We start from the raw sequence: 24,681 nt of genomic DNA on the forward strand, positions 1-24,681 counted from the left end.
ATAAAAATTCACTTCTTACTGAAGGTGCTGTACCCTTCAGTTTCTGTTTAGTAAGAATTTATGCGTACTGACCTGAACAAGAGTATAATGGAAAGAATATCACATGTCAAAAACGCTAGTCATTGCCAATATAGATTTTTAACTGGGACATGTCATATTGACAGACAGGTCGCGACTGCAGCAAGCGGTCGACTGGGATACCTGTACTTGAAAATTAATATTTTCTGAGAAATACCAATATCATGCATGCAGTCTGAATACCACACACCAGACTACTGTGGCGAACGTGCCACCTTTCCCTAGGTAAAGAGCTCCTCTCTTTACCATGACCTATCCTAAGCAGTACCTCTTCATGCCTACGCATAACCAACCCCAACACGACTTTTAGACGATACTGGCAGTCAAACAGTGCTCCAACCTTAATGTGAGAGAGAGAGAGAGAGAGAGAGAGAGAGAGAGAGAGAGAGAGAGAGAGAGAGAGAGAGAGAGAGAGAGAGAGAGAGAGAGAAATTTATTTTCGCCATTCTACATACTCTGAGTTATGAATGGTTGTCCCAGAGAAGGCTTCGTATTCAACCTCCCATTTAACATTATTGGAAATTTCCATAAAATCTGAAAGCGAGACAATTTCACTCAAAATCAGCCTAATTCACAGTTATTTTATACTTTCTCACCCATGTCTTTTACAGCAATGCTAAGTATCTACCTCAGTAAGAGTCAAGCTTCTATCTCTTAAAGCCTCAACTTTGGGAGTGAGAAATTTCTAAAGCCACACTGAATAAAACAGGACTCAACTTCACTAACTGCTATGTGCCGTGGCTGAAGAAGACTACATCATATATTTAATGGTTAAAATGCAATGTACCGGGTTAATATACCTCTTCAAAAAAGTAGAAAAGAAAAAAACAACAAGGGGGTAAGTGAACATTTCTTTTCTATAAAAAAAATCTGTATGGCGATCAATTCCAGATTATGAAGTATGGTGTGATATCAGTGACAGACAACACTGTCACACAATAGGTCAGATCACCCTATCATTAAGGTGAAAATATAAATACGACTAGAAAAACAAGTGAAGAAAAAAATAAATAGCAAAAAAGATGAACTTAATGTCATTTTTCTCTGTTCCAAAACGAATTTCGTAAGGAGTGACATAAACATGAAATCCCAAGATAGAAACCCCGTGAAACGTCCGACCACTAAACTCTGGTCTAATATACTTGAGTGCCCTGCCCTTCAATTCAATTATCTGGTCAAGCCACCTACCAAAGATAATGGGATTTTTAGCATTTATAAATAATAATAATAATAATAATAATGTGAAGTTAGCAGAATTTATCCTAAAACTTTTGTTATTATTATTATTATTATTATTATTATTATTATTATTATTATTATTATTATTAATAATAATAATAATAATAATAATAATAATAATTAATTAATAATTAATAATAATAATAATAATAATAAAATAATAATAATAATAACAGCAAAAGCTTTAGGATAAATTCTGTTAACTTCACACTAATATTTTTTTAGGATAATTTATCTTGGAAAAATACCTTCACTGAGCTTGGCTAATTTGCAGCAAAATCGTTATTTTTGACGCTGAAATGTTTGTGTGTGACGTAGCTAAACTACTGGACGGATGGAAACTATCTTAACCTCATGAAGTAAAAATACGCTTTAAATATTTAATAAAACAAAAATTCCGTTTTTCTATCTTTTTTTTTTTTTATGGTAAGTGAACTCACGGGAAGTGGGGTGAAACTATCAGGTTTATGCTGGTGGTGTTTAGGAACATTCTTCTCCCAATTATGCTCTCTCTTGCGCGTTCAGTTTCGAAGATCTCCGCTTCACATTCCCCCGATGTCCTGAACACTTAGCCTGCAGAAGCTACCGACATAAAGAGCCTTGGCTAACATAAGGTTACATTCACAACATGCTGAAAAATTCTACAACGTACACCACACGCAAGAAATATGCAAGTAATACAAAATCACCTATAGACGTTACGAAGACTGACAAATTCCGGAGCATGCCTATCACGCTCTTCGGTAACATCTGAGCAAAGCAAGTTCGTATCATGGGCACTGACGTTACTATATAAAATGCCGTTATCTTAATTCAAGAGTGTTCGAAGCACTTCAAGTTGACTACTTTTTTGTGCAAAGGCCTAAAGGATGGGAAACTAATGCCAAAATCTACAGACAATCGGAAAGGAACCAAAAGGTGTTCGGAGGGAAGGAAACGGTTCTAAGCCTAAGTTCCTTAAGCAGAAACAGGAACAGATCATCTTCTTGATGTAGACAGATTACAGGATAGGAAGGAAAAGTAATGGGAACCTAAATGTAGCCATCTTTTCTCATCTCTCACGATAACTTACCACAATAATTTTCTCTCTCAATTCCTCAAAGAAAAATGCAGTGGAAGTCACAGTCTTACACCAAAAAATATATAAGACATTACTAAGAACATGTTCTTATCGGTATTTGCAAAAAAAAAAAAAATAATAGAAACTTTACAAATACATCATCGAGTAAAAAATATAAATCTCATACATACATTCAGACTTTAATTAGAATACATCATCGAGTAAAAAATATACATCTAATACATACATTCAGAATTTAATTTAATGTTCTCAAATTTACCTTGTATTCGATTCCTTTTTCGGGGAGCATTACGGTGAGGAGAGGCGGAAGATCCAATTCCAAAACAAATCACCGTACGAGAAACAGTAATCACCCAACATACGATCGTTATTAGCCTCCAAATAACAATCTTATAACAAAATCAAGCACTTCAAGAATACACCAATCTCTCAGCGCGATTAAGACTCCCATCAAAACAAAAAACCACCTTTCAGCGTCATACAGTGGGCCACCAACACTTCCAGTGTGCAGTATCGCATTCCACGACCCCTTATCAGTCACTGGAAGAAAGAGGAATTGGTCAACGAACAGAGAGCCAGTTGCTGGTGATGTTGCCAAAACACGAAGATCAAAAGGGGAACATCCCGCAGGCACCAATCCCCAGATGTTCAACCAACAGGCATTTCATTAATTCAGGACCCTGTGTCTCTCTCCATGCGGGATATGACGCCATTCCATCCTCCACCATTTCGAACAAACCTTTACCTTGCTGACCTTGCCGGTTGTTGTCCCTCTGAGATAGATAACCAAACATGTCCCCTCTAATAAATATATATATATATATATATATATATATATATATATATATATATATATATATATATATATATATATATATATATATTACTTTATCACTTTTCACAATTGTTCTGTGCATTAACACAATAATAGGACCTAATTTAAACTGGATGGTATGCATATATATATATATATATATATATATATATATATATATATATATATATATATATATATATATACATGTATATAATGTATGAGAGAGAGAGAGAGAGAGAGAGAGAGAGAGAGAGAGAGAGAGAGAGAGAGAGAGAGCAACTTTAAGCCATTTCTCTTGTGAGGGGGTGGTTAAAAAAAAAAAAAAACCAAGACACACGGAAGGGCGAACTCCCTTAATGCACAAGTATGACCGAAATTCTTTAAATTAAGCTGGCGAAGTTGCAACGAAAAGACAGGTGGGGCACACCCTCCAATGGACAGACAAGGCGGATGGTCCCCCTTCGTGCACATCTATGCATGACGATCTATCTTTGAACCAAGTACACTGAAATCCATATCGTGTACGTGGAATTGCGATGGTAAGGTAAGCGTGACAGACTCACTCACAAATATACAGATGAAAGGACGGTCGACCTTAATGCACATCTGTTAATGATCGTGTATCCGTCGTTTGCGTGGAAGGTCGGACGGACAAACAGATACCCAGAAGGGAAACACTATAGTAAACCCCTCCTCCCAAACCCCCCACATCCCGTCTATGCCGTTAGGGACTAATAATGTATACAGTGATGGCGGTGAATCATTCAAAATCAACTTGTTTCGTTAAGAGATGAGAGATAAGGTAAAGGAAAATGGGGTAAAACACACAAGGGCCGAGAAAGTTAAAAGTGGAAATGGAGATAAGGGTAATAGCGAGTATAGACAGATGGGAGAATAATGTAGAGGGAAGAAAGGGAAAGGATGGGGGTGGATGAAGGAAGGGATTCAGAGTGGAAAGGAAAAAGAGGGGATTGAAGAAAGAGAGGAGTGAAGACGGTAGAAAAGGGTGGGAGCGGAGAAGGATGGAGGAAGTGACAAGACTTTTGTTTACTCGATGCAAACATCTTCCCGCGCTGATGAAAAACCTTTGGACGCGTCTCCCAATGTTTACGGAAAAGTGTTTCATCACGTACGCACAAGTTTCCGTCAAGAAATAAAAAAGAAAACATAAAATACAAAATACAAAGATATATAAAGATATGCTCACAAGATTCAGAATGCATACGCGTCACTGAATAGCTCATTCTAAAACTGAACCATCGTAAAATACATATAAAAAAAGTCAAAAAGAAAAATCCCTAGTGGGCATTTTATAACTCGATTCGAATGAATGAAGAACAGTTGCAGCTGTTACAACCAGTTAGCTTAAAAATAACATGAATTTCCCTTCAGCGCCTGACCTCCATTTTGTCTATTTCTGACTTAGACTTTCGACCAGCGTAAACATTTTTCTCCAAGCCCCCGATGACCTCAAGTGCTTACAGCATTTCTCTGATATTCTTTTCGTTCACAACGAATAATTCATTCATTCTACAGCGTTTATTTTGTATTCTGCGCTAACTACAACTGTTCTCGGAGATCTCAAGTTACTCCTTGACGCTCCTAGAAAATAATTACAAGGAAAATAGTAACAGAAACAAAACTATTTTACATAAACATTTGCAAGATCTCCGAAGAAACAAATTTCTGGCTGCAAGCTGAGAAGACAAACTTTAAACCACGGTAAACCACAGTAGGCTATTCCTTCGTATGACAGCATGCCTTGAATTACCCCTCTCTCTCTCTCTCTCTCTCTCTCTCTCTCTCTCTCTCTCTCTCTCTCTCTCTCTCTCTCTGAGCCAGTAGAGTAAAGACTTAAATAATAACTTGTAAGTTCAAAATTGCATGGCTATCTCACTAAGGAAACAAAGTTGACTATATATCCTAAAATAATTTGTCACAGTAGGTCATTACAGCCTCCAATCTGGGTTAAGCAACTCATGAGTTCAATATGGAAGAAATATTCTTTAATTTGAAAACAGCTAAATCACAGGTAAAATTCGGCAGCATAGTGAGGGACGAAAACTTGATACTGAGGTACAACATTTTGGTGATCCAAGCCAGACCTTATATTGCCTATTTAATATAAGAGGCTACAGTTTCGTCCCAGAGTTACTCACTCCGAATCCCACAGTGTATGATACACTTTAAACCCACACTCATACATACGATCTTCCTCTATTCAAGAAGCAAGCCTGTCCTCACCTTAGGGGTACAAGCATACCGATCCCGAAATTATCATAAACAACAGAGAGGGTTCATGCTCCTTCCTCCCCGGCCCTCTCTATTTTCACTCACATAAAGCCAAAACCCACAAGATGACTGGGATGTGGAGACATATGAAGGGAATTACAGGTGAATGCAGGAATAAACTACAGTGGAAAATATATAAAAGAGGACAGGCGTAGGTGAGAGAACAGAAACCTGTGGCACTTCCTTGTAAATAGGGGAGGGTGCAGATGCTGGGAGATATATAACATGAGATACAATGACAACAAAAACAATTCTGACCTAGAACCAATAGAACTATCCTTAAAAAAAGGGGGTGGCCAAAATGGAGGAAGGGGTGGGGGGAATCTGGCGGAAACAGGCGGAAGGAGGGGGGGTGGGGAACTCTTAGTGACAAGGAACGTTGTAATCCCAGTCTCACTTCAGAATGCTTTCCAAAACCTTCAAATTTTCAAGACACTCACCGGGCCGTTTCCCGCAAGAGCATTACCAAATGCTTGGGCTTATGACAAGCAAGCATGACACTTACAAGGTTAGAAACTTTGAGGCTTCATTTTTAGGGAAAGAATATGTTAGAAGTACTGCATGTTAAAATATAACTGTTAAGTCAAAGATTTCTAATTTGGATACTTTATGAATATTTGAGGTTTAAGCGAAGAACTGTAATACTGCATGCGTACATGTACAAACATTTGTAAAATTGACATTTCTGGGTAGGTGTATAGCTAATATATGTATGAATGAATGTTACAGTGATCATTTTCGAGCCAACCCGTTAGTAGAAATGGCTTTACTGAAGGGCATACATACATAAAGGCATATATAAAAACAAAAATTAGTTGTTTGTGGGTTTGTATGGCTTGTGAATTTCATTTACGAAGTTGCGGCAGCGTAAAAGACTTATAATACTATGGGTGAAAATAATCGTCTTCAAATCTAACATCTACACACACACACACCCACACACACACACACACACTCGAATGTCGTGACAGCGGAAAATACCCTCCTAATATTTTGAAACAAGGTGGATGCAATTACAAAACTTTTTATATTTTCCTTTACATATATTATCATCTATGTTCCATCAACTTGTTCACGGTTACTATAAAAAAAAAACAACTATTACTAATAATCTGTCCCACCCTCCTCTGTTTCTTTCAAGCAAAGAAGAGAGAGAGAGAGAGAGAGAGAGAGAGAGAGAGAGCGCTTCCTGGATATCCGCAAGCACCTCGCCCACATAACTCCCGCTTCCACGACGAAACGGAATAAAATAGTCATCGACTCACGCAGATGAAAATGAATTCAGAGAAACGAAAAAAATAGGAGGAAGAAAGTAATAATGGAGAAACATGATGAAAGTACTACGAGGATAAAACGTAAAAGTGTAAAAGTGCGATATGATGTATAAAATGTTGCAAAACAGGACAACAAAGGTGAACTGTGATGAAACCGTGGACGAAACACAGATTAAGTTAAGCAAAGGAGGAACTAAAACAGGTTCACTGTAGAAGCATAAATTCAAATGCCAGATTAACAGTTCTTAATTTCCTAATGTCAAGTTCAGTTTATGTTCTTTCATTCGTCCATATTCCTTATTTGATCCATAAATTTACCGTAATCAACGCACGGTTAAAAGTACCAAGTGGGAAAAAATATGGTAATATGTATTTTATCTTTGGCGAATAGTTGTTTACGGCAAACTAAAGAAATTTATTTAACTGGCTGCCTAATATATGCCTTCTATTTTGTTACCTCCTTTTTTATTAAAATACTATGATCAAGTGCAACAAAATCAACTTCTAAATGAGAGCAAAACTGGTTAGCAGTCGCGGAAAATAACAGCAACCCGAGAGTGAAACTCCAAAAATTCTCCAGCGAATTACGATCGTGTCCCATTCTCACTGTTATGGCTGCAAAAATCGTTTCATAATAACAGAACTGCCGAGGAAGTAGAGAGTTATGCAAACAATTCCATGCCATTAACGTGCGATATACTTTACTACATCATTAAGACCTACACAGAAGTCTTGAGTGACTTTAGTTTTCTTTTCACATGTTTCTGTGGTTCTGTAATTACTCTTGTTAGATGTTCGCAGGTTATTAAAAAGAAATTAAAAAATCGAGATGAGGCTATGACAGAAAAATGCATCTACGGAGGCATTAGTAAGCTTTTAATAACAATGACTTTTAACGTTCACGCCTTAAATTAAGGACTTCGATTTAAATTCAGATTCAACTTTAAAGCGATATAAAATTGAAAAAGAAACATCGTCCACCTTCAACATTTAACATTTAGTTACAATACTCCTGCACTGTTGGAAAAATAAAAATGCTGTTGCTCAAAAAATTAACAAAATCACAACCAATTAACTTATGAAAATAGAAGAAAAAATGTGAAAAAACTAGAGCCAATCCAGTGCTACCAGATTAAATTTAGTCCAGCACGAAACGGTCATTCGCCTTATCAAGGTTTGCAAGCGATCTAGATTTCACCTGTCACGCACATGACGATAATGCATGCAATATATTTCCCAAAATCCGCGTCTTCGATAATGTATGACAACTGCAGGGTGACACTGTTGAACTTCCTAATAAACGTTCACACATTCTACTTAATCACACTAAAATCTGTATTTTATATACATGGGTACATACAGTAAACAAGTTTTTTATTATAAACACGTCAGACCTTGTGAAAACATGTTTTTGAGTAATCGACATCATTTTCCAATTCTCTCTCTCTCTCTCTCTCTCTCTCTCTCTCTCTCTCTCTCTCTCTCTCTCTCTCAATAAAATACCAGACGCATGCATAATCTGCATTGCCGCAACGTGTGCTATGTCGATTTATGTATAATCAACTCACTACCTTTGGACTTTGTCAATGTTCTAATATAGGTTTATTGGATTTCTTTACAAGGGCCTGATAACCTACTCTCATATTTGCTGATAATAGTTAGCACCTCCTGAAGCGACCCCTTTTTATGATGCAAGGTGAAGCAAAAACACATAAACACATCATACATTATGCATGTGTATATATACGTGTATGTGCGTGTATATATATACACACACACACACACACACACACACACACACACATATATATATATATATATATATATATATATATATATATATATATATATATATATATACATATATATTTATATATTATATATGAGGAACCTGGGAATATCTGACAACCACAAATAAATGCACATTCCTTGATTCCAGTGAATTGGCAAAACCTATTGAAAAAGCGTATAGATCACAGTGTACCCACCCACAACTATTCTATTAACCTATTTAGTCTCGAAGTAGCAGGCCCTGTCAGAGCAAAACTCACACGTTGGGACTGGTTAGCCCCTAATTAAATAATAAGAACATTAAACTCGATGAAGAATACAAATGGCAAAGGATAAAGGATTATATGCAATCTAGAACGCTATTTGCCACGGAGCAAAATTAAAATGTAAGGACGATGTCCACTTTCGTACAAGCATGTTTCATTAAAAACACGGCGACCGATTGTGCAACGAAAACACTATTATTATAATACTTTTGTAGTGTGCTGGTTTACTTTGGGACTCTTTGAAGTTATTTGCACAACCATATGACGTCCAAAGGAAATACAGCCTAATCCAGTTAAAGGACGACTACAGCACCAAGTGCATTCACATTACAGATAAAACGACTAAAGATATTATACCTAAAATAAATTTCAGGTATAATATCTTTAGTCGGAATAATACCAACAAACTGCATCCCGAATACGAGAGCTCAAAGCTTCCTCATTATGCAACATCCTAAAATATCCCTGAAAAAATAACTCCAGTTTAAACAGCGAGAGTTATTATCGCCGACGTTAATTACACGAGACAATGGCCACGCGTTTCGTCCGATCAATGCCTCGCACAAGCTAATGAACAAACGCGCGTTCAGTATAGACCAGATCCCAAATTTACAGCGAGCCAAGAGCCGACCGACACTTGTTGCACCGCAATTAGCGACCAAAAACCGCAAAGTGCTGAAGTGGAAATGCGTCAGGTGGCTCACGTATATACACAGCCCAGCACTCTTCAAATATCGATTCTTTTTTTTAAACCCCCTCATCCTCCTTCAACTTCCTCCTCTTCCTACTGCTACTACTTCAGGTTAAGGGATACTGAAGGAATTGGAATACAGAATTTAGACAAAAGGCCAAGCGCTGGGACCTATGATGTCATTCAGCGCTGAAAGAGAAATTGACGATAAAAGGTTTGAAAGGTGTAACAGGAGGAAAACCTTGCAGTTGCACAATTGTTACTGAGGGTGAAAATAAGATGGAAGAAAGGGAATATGAACGGAGGTACAGCAAATGGAATGAAAGAGGTTGCAGCTAAAGGCCGAAGGGACGCTACAAAGAACCTTAAGCAACCCCCCCTACGGGTAAGGGATTTTGAAACACCTTCAACGGATGTTGAAGGTGCTACACCCAAACCATGGATGCTATTAAGGACGTCAATATGGAAAAGATGATCTTCCCTAGATAAAAGCACTCTCTATAATGTGGTTCGGGATTCCACAGTAAGCTGTAGGTCCCGTTGCTAAGTAACCAATTGGTTCTTAGCCACGTAAAATAAGTCTAATCCTTCGGGCCAGCGCTAGGAGAGCTGTTAATCAGCTCAGTGGTCTGCAAAACTAAGGTATACTTAAATTTTCTCTCAAAAGGAAGAGATATCATAACAAAAGCACCATAAGCCTCTTTCCAGATATATATATATAAATATATATATATATATATATATATATATATATATATATATATATATATATATATATATATATATATATATATATATATATATATATATATATATATATATATATATATATATATACACACACACACACACACACAGGACACTAAACAACTCCCAGAAGCACTCTTACAGTCCCAGTACACGTGATCTTCTTACAAGATTTTCAGTTTGTGAAAATTTATACATTATGATAAAATGGTCTACTTCAATATCAACGACACTGATATGCTGTTCACTTCCTTCACAAACTAAATGAACAGATTTAAACCGTAGGAATTACAAAATTAATTCTATGTTGTCCTGAACGATGGAAGCACCAGCTTAAAATAAATTTAAAAATCACATGGTACTGTTTAAATAAATCATGACTTGCAACCTTTATCATGGTTCAGTTCACTGTTTCCAAAGAAAAGATATAAACAGCCTACAAAAATATTATCAAGTGCAAATGATATCTCAACAAAGATTCTGGCTCAACGGAATAAGTTCTAAAAATTGAAAATCAAATCAACAAACATAATGCCCTACCCCTAAATTAAAATGGAACACCCTTATTGCTCTGGAAGCGTATAAAACACGTACTACATCGAAGTCAAAGCAGACGAAAAACATTCCGACGACGTTTCACTACTTCTGGCAGACAAAATTTAGTTTTCATAGGGCATTAGGTAAGCTGAAAATAATCGGACAAAAAGATAAATTTAAGTAGAGAGTAGTAAGCATATCAAACGCTTGCTCTGTCGCATACGTCAAATAGATCTCCATGCCATCTGGATCGAAGAAACTTGACAAATGCAATGCATGGATATTACAAGGATTTCGAGATATCAACCCTTGAAGACCCCAAGATGGTAGCCATAGTAAGCATACTGAAAAAAAAACACGCGAAAGTAGCCATCGTAAGTATCCTAAAATTTAAAAAAAATATGGCCCCTTCGCGCCTCCATAATTAATAATAGCGACAATCTCGAATGTTTTCACGCAAGTCATTCCCGGCACCAACCCAAAACACGTCAAATGATAACGAAAGAATAATTCAGTCGAGAGGCGCCATTAAAAAATACCACGACATGCTTCCCTCTGACATCAATGAGTCCGACGCAATCATAACAAGGTCGGCCTCTCCTTCGACCTTCGCTGGCATTCCAAACAAACCCCGCAGGTGATAAGGCCGTCTCGAGTCCAAACGCTACGTTATACACTTCTACGTCTCAAGTTGCGACAGCGTAAAGAAACACAAGGTATGACGAAGAAACCAACTGAAAAGAAGGAAAGTGTTCCTTTTATATACATATACATTTACATTATATAGAGTATATATATACATATTAAATATAGATATATATACAGTAGATGTGTCTGTGTAGATACAATATACGAGTTTTCTCACTTATGCGCAATACACGCAGTGTCTTTAATATTCACAAATAATAAGCAGTGTATATCGTTAAATACCGAATTCACCGTGTTCTGGAAGCAAGTTAACTCCAAAGGGAATGTAACTGATATGTACTTCTGCTGCAGCCAGAATTAAAATTTTTAATTATATATATATCAATAATATACATATATATATATATATTATATATATATATACATATATATGTATAATCACTTTAATGAAGCAGTAATAATAGTAATAATAATAACAACGCCCTGTGCAGTTTTCTTTTCTTTCAAAAACAGATATAAATAACATGGGCAAGCTAAGACTGGCGTTGAACTGACCAACTATAATCTACTATAGCCTATCATTCACCAGCACAGTTTCCCCACGCTATTAACAACAGCCAAATAGCACGAATTTAAAGCTGTACTGAAATTACAAAAGAGTACACAAGCACGGCCTACCCTACTTTGCTAAACTAAAGAGCAATGTAACTAACCAGTATCCAGCGTAGGAATGAACAAGTATAGCACCATGCATTTACGAAACAAAGACGGGTTTAGTTATAAATTTATTGATAAATCCACTGAAAGCTAAAACCTCTGCTAAGCAATCGCACGTTCCTAGAATCAGGCCATCGAAGTAGTAATCACCCCCCGCCCCCGGGCAAAACAAGGCTCCAATCTCAAGGTAAATCTACAGGTAATCTCTCTCACACAAACATACAAACAGTATTGTGCATACATACATACAGTACATACGTAAACTGTCTTAATTCCTAGCTTATGGATGTATGCAGCCCGTAAAATCAATGTTCAAAAAAATATACTAAATAGCAATGAAATCATAAAAATGAAAAGATGGAAAATAACGTAAGTGAAGGTAATAATATGCACAGCGACGATTAGAAATTCTTTCTCAAGTCCTTTTCAGTCGACTTCAAGGACGAAACAAAATAAATTCAGTTTCTTTCAGCATTTTATGCACCGATAGTCAGGCACTATACTGACTCACCCTTAAAAGAATCAAAGGGAAGGGTAAATGAGAGGAGAAGAAGAAGAAGAAGAAGAAGAAGAAGGAGAAGAAGAAGAAGAGAGAGAGAGAGAGAGAGAGAGAGAGAGAGATAAAAGAAGAGAAGAAGAAGAAGAAGAAGAACGTAAAGGATTAAAAAGAGAAGAAAAAATGGAAGAGAGAGAGAGAGAGAGAGAGAGAGAGAGAGAGAGAGAGAGAGAGAGAGAGAGAGAGAGAGAGCATAATGACCGGGTGGGAGAATTTCAAAACGTCTGACCAGAAGGAAAAAACCGCACCGTTCAAAAACATCAATTAACTGTGGGCAGAAAAGGAAATGAGGAAGGAGCAGGTCTTCCACTCACAAACACACACAAACACTCACCCAAGCTCTTATGGTTCATTACCTCCAACGACAAAGCAGGTAGTGAAAGAGAGAGAAAAAGAAAAAGAAAAGAGAAGAGAGTTAAAAAAAAAGAGAGAAGGCAAAGAGAAGAGAGAGAGAGAGAGAGAGAGAGAGAGAGAGATAAAGAGAAAAAGAGAGAACCAGAGAGAGAGAGAGAGAAAAATGGAAGAATGGTTTTGGAAATTTGGATAAAAAGATTTGGGTGATCCAAGAAGAGAGAGAGAGAAGAAGAAGAAATCCATACGAAGAAGAAGAAGAAGAAGAAGAAGAAGAAGAAGAAGAAGAAGAAGAAGAAGAAGAAGAAGAAGAAGAAGAAAGCGCCATACATAACTGGTATCAAATGACTTATTCACTACTGAGTGATTTGGAAGTGTGAACATTACTGAGCGTTCTAGTATCGTATTATTATTTTCCTAACGAAACGCTGTTCAGAGGTAAATGGTTTAAATAACGCAACGTTACTGTGAAAATAAACATGCACGCGTAGCTAACATTTAAGTAATCTAATTACATGACTCAAACTATAGGACATTCATTCTAATTATGGATTTTTCACTGAAGAAAACCGACACATGAGAAAACAAGTACAATAAATAGCTTGAATAATATCCAGGTTCCTTCCGATCGATAGCAAATATACAACTACAGCATACGTAATGTAAGAGAGTCACGAATTCATTGATAAGCGGTCTTGGCTGAAATAGGATATGTATAGAGCACTCTTCCACAGTATTTTTTTTGCAGAAAAAAGTCTGTTCAGCGATTGCGCGTTTAAATAATGCAAACAGTATTGCAAAACTAAATATGTACCATATAAATGATGTGAATGTCATCCAACGAAGAATTTACATGAGACTCCTTTTAGTTTTTTTCTATTTAATTTTATTACTGTGTCACCAACCTAGATGTTGCGACGTCAGTTTTAGCAATCATACATCAACCAATCACCCAATTTAAATGGCTAGAATTACAGCAGAACTTCCATACAAGTAAACTAACATTTGGAAAAATCAGTAAATAGCTTTAATATTACCCTGGTTTTTTCATATAAATAGCAAACACACCTACAGTATTGTAGGTGGTACAGTAGATGTAAGACGAAGCAAATTAAAAAGAAAAAGAAGTACATCTACACATCACGTAACGAGAGTTGAAGGAAAAAAGTATTTCCGGATGACAGATCTTACCTGAGGGTTCAAAAACAGAAACAGGCCAGCCTCAGAGGATTTCATTGGCGTCAATCATTACAAAAAAGGCAGCGTCTTCTTTAATCTCCAATATTCATTGCACATATGGAATTTCTCCTTGCAGTGATGCTTTAATTTCTAGAGTTCATAATGCTTTTGTTGTTGTCGCCCACAGAAAGAATGCGACGCGGGTATCGAGTATTTACGGAGAATAATTCTATTCCTGGACGAACTTTCTCACGAACACATTTCACCAAAATTCGCAATTTTTTCTTTAAAAATATGAATATCTAAAAATAACATTCCCGCACCACAACCACACAAAAGCTATTCGTTACATTTCCATTTGCATCGTAATTAACATTACACGGCACTTGAAAAATCTCTAACACATGGGAATACAATTTTTTCAGTTTTCAAAAGATCGACTTTTAATGCATTCTGAAAGCACAGTGATTATTCTGAGCCAATGGCTACCGATATCAGCTGTGAAAGCCTAAGAGATCCTTATATATTTCACAATGTTAATGTATCGTTTGAATACACTAAATTACATTGTTATGACAATCCGTCTTTCAGCCTGTTTCTCTCGAAACACTCCAGCTCACAACCGAACAACACGAGTTCGATACCTGGAGAAGAAGGAACGGTAAGGCAGCGTTTTCTTAAAACCAAGATTCTTCAGCAGGCTAATGCAACAAATTATTACCTGGCTGTAAATCGAATGTTGTGAGCAGCAGCTTAGGGTTGGGAGGGAGAGAATAACAACAAGTCAGATATAAGTGATTAATCAAATTGCTCACCATTCCACCAAAACTGAAAACGACAAGGACTCGACGAGGTAATCTCATTAGGCCTATGTGAAACCATTCATATTATTCTCCCCCACTCTTGCTCTCCAAGTGGAGCTATTATCGACCGTGTTTCACCGAACGTATGTACAGTATACCTTAAATTTACACGTAACACTTAAACTGCGTAACCTCTGAAGAATTAAACCGAAGACGAATGAAATTCCACCGATGTCCTTCAAGTACTGTTAACTGTGCTAAGTCAATTTTTTCTACACTGGGCGTATGAAGTAATAACACAAAAACACTTTGAAACAAAATATAAACCTTTACATGCCTCCAGGTTTAAAATAACGTAGTCCGATGATCGAATATAAGCAGGCTCTCGCCTTTTACTTCACGCAATCACAGTTCCCTAAGTTTTATACACACGAACACACACAACCATCGTCCTCCTCCAACCACCGAGGCAAACTAAACATTGTACAAAGCCATGACCTGTCCCCTCTCTCTCTCTCTCTCTCTCTCTCTCTCTCTCTCTCTCTCTCTCTCTCTCTCTCTCTCTCACGCGTCCCTAGCACGCTTCCTTTCCTATAACCTCCACGCTCCCTTCTAAAGAAAAAAATAATCCACCTTCTCACTCTCTCTCTCTCTCTCTCCCTCTCTCTCTCTCGCTAACAACACGCACGCATGCACACGCATACATACAAACAACCATGTAATCACCGGCATGAATGAAACAAACGGCTTCCCTTTCAACAGTCCCGTTCCTCTTTCCTACATGAGAAAAACTCATTACGACACATGGCCAGCAAAGCGCCACCTGTGAGGGTTCAGCTACGAACTATTGGCTGTCCGTGTACACGCAAAAAGCCTGTTTAGAAGACACGAACGCTCCAAGCCTTCACATCCATAAGTTCGGCTCAAGAAAGGCGAAGGATTGCCAGGCAAGCTTGCTCTTCTGGAGCGCACACACCAACGCACCGTGCGAGAGCGCAAACACGCTTTTATAGATCGTAGGACTTCGAAGCCAAGCTCAAAAGGAAAGAGCGAGTGAATACTTCGACTTATGAATACGTGTATTCCAGATCATAATTCCCTACCCCTCCCCCACACTCCCTCTCAACGGACAGCCATTTTTATCGTTTGTATGACTTCATGCTTCTGCACCCTTCCTCAGTCGATTAACATTGGACCGATTCCGGAAATTTCCGGTTTTATTTCTAACTAGGACTAAAAAGTTGAGTCACGCTGACATAACCGTACCTGCCCAAATTACGTCTAGCCTTATGACAAATGCTAAACACTTCAGTATTTAAAGAAGAGCTAATTCACACCGGGCCCCACCCCGATCAAACACGGAATTCGATTATAAGGTTATCCGGTGAAGTGATAAAATGCCATGTCTCCTAACTGCATGTCATATGTTAGAGAGACACACAAGACATCCACAAAGTAATTCACAACATATGCTGCGTCCTACGGTGTAGTAGTCTACGAAAGTGTAGTAAAGTTTCAAGTTTAGTTTACCAAAGATCCTGATTAGAAGTTTACCTAGACATCAGCCCCTGGGATATGGTCTACCAAAAATGGAACATTATCTGAAGTGTGTACTTCATTTTGGCCATTCCTCGGATTTAGTTTGTGTTTAGACCACTACACCTGATGACACCTAAGAATACACTTACATTTTTAAACCACTGATACTTAATTCAGAAGTAACATTTCAGTTGTAATAAAATTTCTCAATACTTGTTTCGTAAAACTTTCTCCGGAAATTCTTAACTAACTCCCTCAGAGTTTTCTTAGCTTTCGGTGTTACATGGCAATTCTAGTCAGGATTTGTACTTTTCTAGGTACGGTAATAAGTACAGGTATTTATATGATATCACTACCTCCTCTTTTATTCAACATTCAGAGAACCAAAAATCATGGAATAATCTACGATTCAAATGGGAAAAACTCCATAAAAATATATCCGTATTGATAATTAAGAGCAGATAACTTTATAATGAGCAAGTCAGCATGAACGCTGGACATTGAAGTGATAGGTCTTAACAAAGAGACGAAAACAATTTCCCAATTCAAGAAATGAACATAGTAAATGCAACAACTATTCAAAATCCCATGGTATAACAGAGAAATAATACTGACTATATATCTGGCTAGTCACAAGTGAATGTTTTCATAATGACCAGATAAAATAAAATGCCAACTCAAAATCGCACTTAAACAGAATATAAACGATACATCCGTTATCAATGATTCACTTGACAACTCCTTTATAGGATACAAATTAATGCATATACAGTACAGGAGAATCTACAGTAAGATAATCAATTCATCAAATGTCTACTCATGATACATAACATGCTCCTAGAAGCTCTACCACATAACAAAAACACCCGTTGGTATAATTTTGATATGAAGTGCTCCAATGTTATACTATGTGCGATATGCTTAACACAACATAAACTGCAGTCAGCCTGACAGTATGGGATAAAAGACATAGAGGAGGTAGTCATAACGATAAAGACATGGAGAAAAGAAAGCTGGACAGATACTGCAAGATGGCACACAAAACCATGTATAAAGGGCATACACAGCATAAGATGGTTGGTGGAAACTGAAAGAAGGCTTACAAAAGGCACATGTAGTAGTTTGCAGTGTGACCCTGACGAAGGGTATACAGACATGGTGGAGAAATTAAGATGTATAAAGAGCAAGTAAAGAGGAATACAGTAGAGCCTTCAAGCCAAGTCAGAAGAGAGGCAGGGGAGTGGTTAAAGACTTATACAGGAACAAATGGATGAAAGTTAAAAGGCAAGTGGCAGGAGCAAAGAAGCTGGGAGAAGTGGAATTAATCTCAACACAGCAAAGGGAAAATTGATGAAAAATTGTTCAAGATAACAAAGAGGCCGTGAAAAACTGGAAAGAAGCGAGAAGGGCTAAGTACAGTATGGTAAAGATGGAAATGGTGATACGTACTGAAGTTGAAAAGAAAGATGCTGGAACAATTTAGGCAGCATTCTGAAAATCATCCCAATAAAAATTACAGGATGTTGGCCAGATACACACCAAAATGAATATTTGGAAAGATTAAAATCAGGGTTTAGTTGATGAAAGTAGAAAAGCACCAGGACCATGAGGAATAACAAATGATTTGCTACAATCAATTGGAGAGCCAGTCACCAATGAGATGACCGGAATATAAGGAACACTTAAAAATCAAATGCAGGAACAGGAGTGGGAAAAGAACAAGACAACAGCAACATAAAAGGTAAAAGGGAATGCACTATACAGTACAAGTCATGGCTGAATAAGATAGCTTGAGCATGATAGAAAGATCTGAAGAGAATGCTGGAAGAAACAATGATAAAAAATTAAAATCAATAGTCAGTTTGGTTTCATGCCTGCTGATTTCTCAATGCTGAGTAAAAGCACCCTGCAAAAGAGATTATACCACAAATCTGTCATTCTGAGAAGCCATCTGACTGACTACCAAAGCAAACAATTTCATAGGCATTACAAAGTCACAGGATACCGGAAAGACTCACTGAACTAGTGATGTTACTGTAACATACCATAAGATCTAGAGTACAGACTGTGGCCAGTTCATTGAAAAATTTGACAAATATTGGTGTCCATGTATTCTGAGCCTTGAACCCTTTACTGTTTATCAAAGTAATGGGAGGAGTTACTAAAAGGTACAAAGAAGAGGCTTCTGTGAGCAGTCATATGCAGATAACATACTGTCAACAGCTGAAATGGACAGAGAGTTTGGTGACATGTTTCAAGCAACAGTGATACAGAAAATTAATAAAAAATCAATATAAGCAAAATAAAACTCATGTTGACAAGGAAAGTGGGCATGTGGATGTTACAGGAAATGCACAGGAATGGAATCAGTACCGTGTATCGAATGTAATAGCTGGTGTCCTAAGAGAGCAAAAGCCTAAGAGATGATGGTAAGTATACCTTAGTTTAACCAGATCACTGAGCTGATTAACAGCTCTCCTAGGGCTGGCCCAAAGGATTAGATTTATTTTACATGGCTACGAACCAACTGGTTACCTAGCAACGGGACCTACAGCTTACTGTGGAATCCGAACCACATTATAACGAGAAATGAATTTCTATCATCAGAAGTGAATTTCTCTAATTCTTCATTGGCCAGTCTGAGCATCGAACGCGGGCCCAGCAGAGTGCTAGCCAAGGGCAATACCAACCTGTTCAATGAGGAACTATAAGAGAAGATGGAACACCATGTTATGATAGAGGGAGAACATTTTCTATTACCTTTGAGAAGGTGATAAAATGAAGAGTAGCAATGTTAGTAGAAAGCAAAACTTGAGTTGCAATCATAGAGGTTGTTATTCTCTGCAGTTGAAACATGGGACTGTATGGTGGCCCAGAAAACCATGTATAAAGGGCACAGATGAAAATCTAACCCAAATGCAAATTCAAGTAATAAGTGCAAAAGACAGCAGAGTGGAGAGAACTCACCTAACCCAATAAAGGAAAGAGCAGGGGTAAAAAGATAAACGATGACAATGATGATATACTGGTAAAGACCATACAAGAATTCATAACTACAACAGATAGTTACTAATGCCAAGTGACTTCTTAATATCAATAACTATCAAAGAAGACACAACATCACTAATGCATCTTTTCCTTGGAAATTTGTATTCTGGACAGAAAACAGGAAAAACAGTTCTCAATTCTTCTATATTTCTTCTCACAATTCAGATAATTTCAGATGGTAATGTATGATCTCTTGTTCATCAAAGGATACTACATTTTCCCTTTCACAAATAGTCAAAAATAGGTTATGTGAATACATTATAATTAGGATTGTCCCAATTTTATATACTGTACTTCCATTAACACACTATAATGGTATTAGAGCAGTCCCCCCCTCAACTCATCAGCTGCAACACAGACCAGGGCTTCTGATACGGCACAAAATTGAATAAATGAACTAACGTATAGCCTAATCTTAAGCATTCCAGATATACCCGAGGTAACAGTAGTCATATCATTTCTAGCCTAAGCTAAATTATAATTAACATACACAGTATCAATAAATTTATGTTATCTAAACATGCACCACATCTAAAAATGTATGCTAGCAATAATGCGTCATAACAATGTAGCTGGCAAGTAAAGAACTCTGATAAGTCGAAGTCATCTAATAATCAGAGAATTACTATACTGTACCAAAAAAAAAAAATTGTGGAATCACAATAGCAATGGTTATAAAACAGACTGCCACGGTGAATTCATTACAGATTTTCACTATCCCATATGATGAGTACTACAGTATTCACTTGTCTGATATATATATATATATTCAATAATTCATATTTGCTTGTCGATTTACCTAAAGCTTGAAGGCAGAAAAGTTAATGTAGCTTTAATTAGAATGATAAAGATTGTGGGTTTTCAGCAATCTGCTCACTATCTTTTTGTAATATTCAGACTCCTTACGAGTGCATCACAGCTTTCATATAAACACCTGCTTCAAGTTGCTTCATATTTTACAAAAAAACAGGCAACTCAAAGTTGTATAACCAACAAGTTTTGGATCTATCATATAAACATATACAGTGTACATACATTCATACATAAATGTCACATACATTTACACAAACACAGACACCAACTATGAAACAACACCATGTGGAAACCAAACAATAAAAGGAAACAACATATGGCAGAAATGGGCATCCTACTATTAAAGGATTATTTAGACTACTATTAAGCAATCCATTGTCAACAATAATATGGAATACAGTACCAGCGAAGAAGGAACTCCACAATGTCTATTAAATAGATGGTATCAAAATTCTGTGACACAAGAACACTTATATTGCAACCATTTAAAATGAAAAAACTTATAATTAACAGAGAGAGAGAGAGAGAGAGAGAAATTTATATCTTTAGGCAGACTTACCCCATCAAAACAGTTGATTCATTACCACAAAAACACCTGCCCACTTACCTGAAAAAAGAAAAACATTTATCTTCACAAACACATCACAGGGCTGAGTAATATAATCAAGAAAATTCAATAATCATGATTATCAACCAACATGAAATAATGAACAGTGAAAACTTCAACCAACCAATTAATTATCTTAAAAAGGACGGTACAGTCACAGACAGACAGAACGAGACATACCACCTATCGAACTTTGAAATCATTACTTTTTCGTGTTCACTTACGAATGATTGCATTTTTCTAAGTACAGTATTTAACAATCAACACACCATGAAACAGCAAACCTCATCCCAAACATACTTGCTGAAAATAGGAAGGGAAGAATCTTCTGGAGTCACCCCACAGAGGAAAAATGGCAACTTTATGTGAGAAGTTCAAAGTAAAAGGAAAAACTGTATATGGGTACTGTAATCATGGGCATAAAAAAGCTCACAACGGAACTGATAGCTGGGCAATACAGAGGGTGATGAGGATGAGAGCAATGAAAAGTTCTCATGATGGAAGTGATGCATGTGTTGAGTTTGTATAAGGAAGAGAGAATGTTTTGGTGTCAAAATGGAGGCTGAGATGTGTGTGCATGTCTACTGGCTGTTTTAATATCTTTAAGGATGCAAAAAGTCTGGGAGAGGACAGCAGATGTAGAAGCAAAGTTGTGGAATATGATGGGTTTGGATAGTATATGGAATGGCTGAAGTTTGCAGATGATCCAGAACTTACAAGAGATAGTGAAGATACACTGCAAACTAATCAAAGACTTTTTTATGTTTGTGAGGGGAGCATGTTGAGAGTAAAAACAAACAAGAATAAGGTTACAGGAGTAAAGAGAAGCCAGATAGTTGGAGCAATGAATGGATGGTGGAGAAATATAGGCAATAGATTTGCAAAGCTATCTGAGAACAAACATTTTGCATGGTGGAAGAGGTGAGTGACAGAATAAGTGATGTAAAAAAGGAAGCAGAAACTTGCTAAGGTAACCAAGTTTAGAAGGTGTGAAAGGATCATCGAGCAAACTCAACCTAGGCTAAATGAGAAATTTTACAAATAATGAGCAGCTATTTAATAGAAATTCACAGGGTCTATTGAATCACTGGCTTATAAATACCAACAGCAAACCTCGGGCAAGCAACAAGTTTTAACCATTTGAATGGACAAAGGCATAGGCTATTCACTATAAAATTCTCCCAGAGTAATATTTGACAAGTATGGTTCTTTTAATGTGGTCACCTCATACATGCCCAAATTGAAAGGCTGTAGCAGAATGGGTGGTGTGGCAAAAAACTAAAGTTAATCCTAGTTATCTTTTATCAATGTAAAAATGCATTTGATAGGTTGGTGAAAACTGGCTGAATAACATCACTGTACCAACCTGCTCAATAACACCATTGTACCAAGTGGCTGAAAAACATCATTGTATTTCAAATGATTACTAGCAATGTGAACTGAAGCCTGTATACTAACCATATTTCTACTCAGACATATGTTATATAACAATTAATAATGCTAACAAGTACAGAGAGTATGAAATAATTTGGTAAAATTAAAAGTAAATCATGAAAGTTAACCAAGTAAATGCTTTATGTTTAATATATTTCATTTGTATCTTCTCACATACTTTTAAAAGCAAATTGGAACAAATGGGCATAAGCTGCCACTGGAACAATAGAATGCTGCGGTTCCATAGCATGCAAGGTCAAGCAAGACCTTCCCATCTCCCAACCACCACCACCCCATACACAATTGTAAGGATCACGAGACCAAGGTTTCTCCTTGGACAAAAAAAAATTACACAAAATGCTCCTCCTTCTCAATACCTTCCACCTTCCTGAAGAAACAACACAAGCAGCAATTAATTTTATAACCCCATAACACTGACAAAATACCATGAAGCCTATACAGAAAGCTGAAACCGACTACCAAACATTTCTCAGAGTTTATCTATAAACTCAGTTAATGTCAATGATGACAAGATGGTGTACATATTATAAGTTGTGTAGTAGGTCGCCATATTTGTAAGCTTCTGCACATCACAATCCAGTACTGTATATAAAAAATAATATTACAAAAAGTACTTTTTTTATTTTTCTTATGAGTCATGAATATTACAACAGTCATGCATACTATCTTCCCAAAGTGGATGATATGGGACAAGTATGGAGACTGATTTCCTAAAAAACAAAAGAAAGGAGAAAGGTTGAGCAAAAAACATATTTATATTGGGAAATATGAATGGAAAATATTACAGACACGAATAAAAATACCATTATCGTAAAAAGACATAGGACAAACTAAACTATTTTGAAAACATGTTGCTGTGGCTGGAAGTGGCTGTTCTTATCTCTCCTTAACATTTCATAAAATAAATGGCATCAATCAACAAGATGAAATAGGACAAACAGAACTGCTGTATTATGAAAACATTTTAATATAGCTAGATGTGGCTGTTCTTTTTACCCCCTCCTAATGTTTCACAAAATAACTAGCTTCTTCAATTCCAGGTTTTAGTTGATTGTGACAATTTTACATGACTGATAATTACATTTCTTAACCCAATAAGCAAACTTAAGATCATTATCTGGGGTAGCTGTTGATAATTTATAATTTCCCATACATTACTCCATAATTTACCTCCTTATTCATACTATTACCCACAATATTTAGGTGAGAAATATGGGTCAGCAACAAGTTTCAGTACTGTTCTATGCCCATTATTATTATGCCTTAGGATTTGGAGAAAATTAGTATGTCAAAGCTTCAGCTTTCTGTTGATCAAACTCCTCAAGCTCCTTCAGTCTCTTTGTGATGAAATGGGTGGGTTTCCTATGATTTGACAATTACACTGACAGGTGTGCTTCCCAGCTTGGAAAATTCTGGTTTTCTCACAACTTTTACCAAGATGTCACCTGTTTTCAAATACAGTAGAGGCGCTTGATATAACTCAAGATCAGGTGCAGCTCTTCTTATCAGTATCTCATATGAGTATCCAGAAGACCACATTGGTTGCAGAACACTTGTAACAGGTATATTTTTTGCAGCTCAATGAGATCACCACATTCCTAACTTCCAATAGGATTCATCAATAGATTCGATTTTAAAATTTTAGGCATAAGGTAAAATATGATTAAAAAACCAAATGAGTAATCCTGAGCATTCTGTCAGGCAATAAATCAATCACTAATAGTTTCATTTTATTCATCATTAACTGTAATGAATTCCATTCTTTAATAACAGAAAAGAGTAGACTAAATTTACCACACAAGGCAACCTTTAATGACTGGAAGCCACTTCGATTCCTAATGCTGCACTTGGACAAAACGCTGCTTTTTAACTTGTGTGGCTTTTTGGTTTAAATAACTTTTCAAAGTACTTTAAACCCCCCAATCCGATTTTCAAAGATTTCTATATGCAATGTGCTATTAATACCATCACCCATTGGTAATTTGTTCTACCATTACTGGAATATTGTACAGCACTATCTTTTCAGAATCCAGGGCCTATATCTTCAAAATAACATTTTTCTAAGTGGAGGTTTTCTTCTCCCTGCCCATGGTAATTGTAACTTTACTCATCACACTTCCTTCTTTGTCAGCAATAAAACTGTGTGCAAATT

At 36.8% G+C, this 24,681-nt stretch overlaps 1 protein-coding gene across 16 annotated transcripts in view; it reads right to left on the reverse strand.

The window, feature by feature from the left end:
• Positions 1 to 24,681, reverse strand: part of Ptpmeg2 (Protein tyrosine phosphatase Meg2) — a 191,220-nt gene that overhangs the window by 148,362 nt on the left and 18,177 nt on the right. Inside the window, exon 1 of one of the 16 annotated variants that reach the window (XM_067087951.1) lies at positions 14,277 to 15,543. The exons of the other annotated variants lie outside the window; for them this stretch is intronic. Within the exon in view, the coding sequence (XP_066944052.1) occupies positions 14,277 to 14,321 (45 nt within the window). The 5' untranslated portion in view covers positions 14,322 to 15,543. Of the gene's footprint in view, positions 1 to 14,276; positions 15,544 to 24,681 lie in introns of those variants that run through there. 16 annotated transcript variants of the gene reach the window in all.

Source organism: Macrobrachium rosenbergii, chromosome 44, assembly GCF_040412425.1.
Source record: "Macrobrachium rosenbergii isolate ZJJX-2024 chromosome 44, ASM4041242v1, whole genome shotgun sequence".
In the NCBI taxonomy this organism is placed as follows: Eukaryota; Metazoa; Arthropoda; class Malacostraca; order Decapoda; family Palaemonidae; genus Macrobrachium; species Macrobrachium rosenbergii.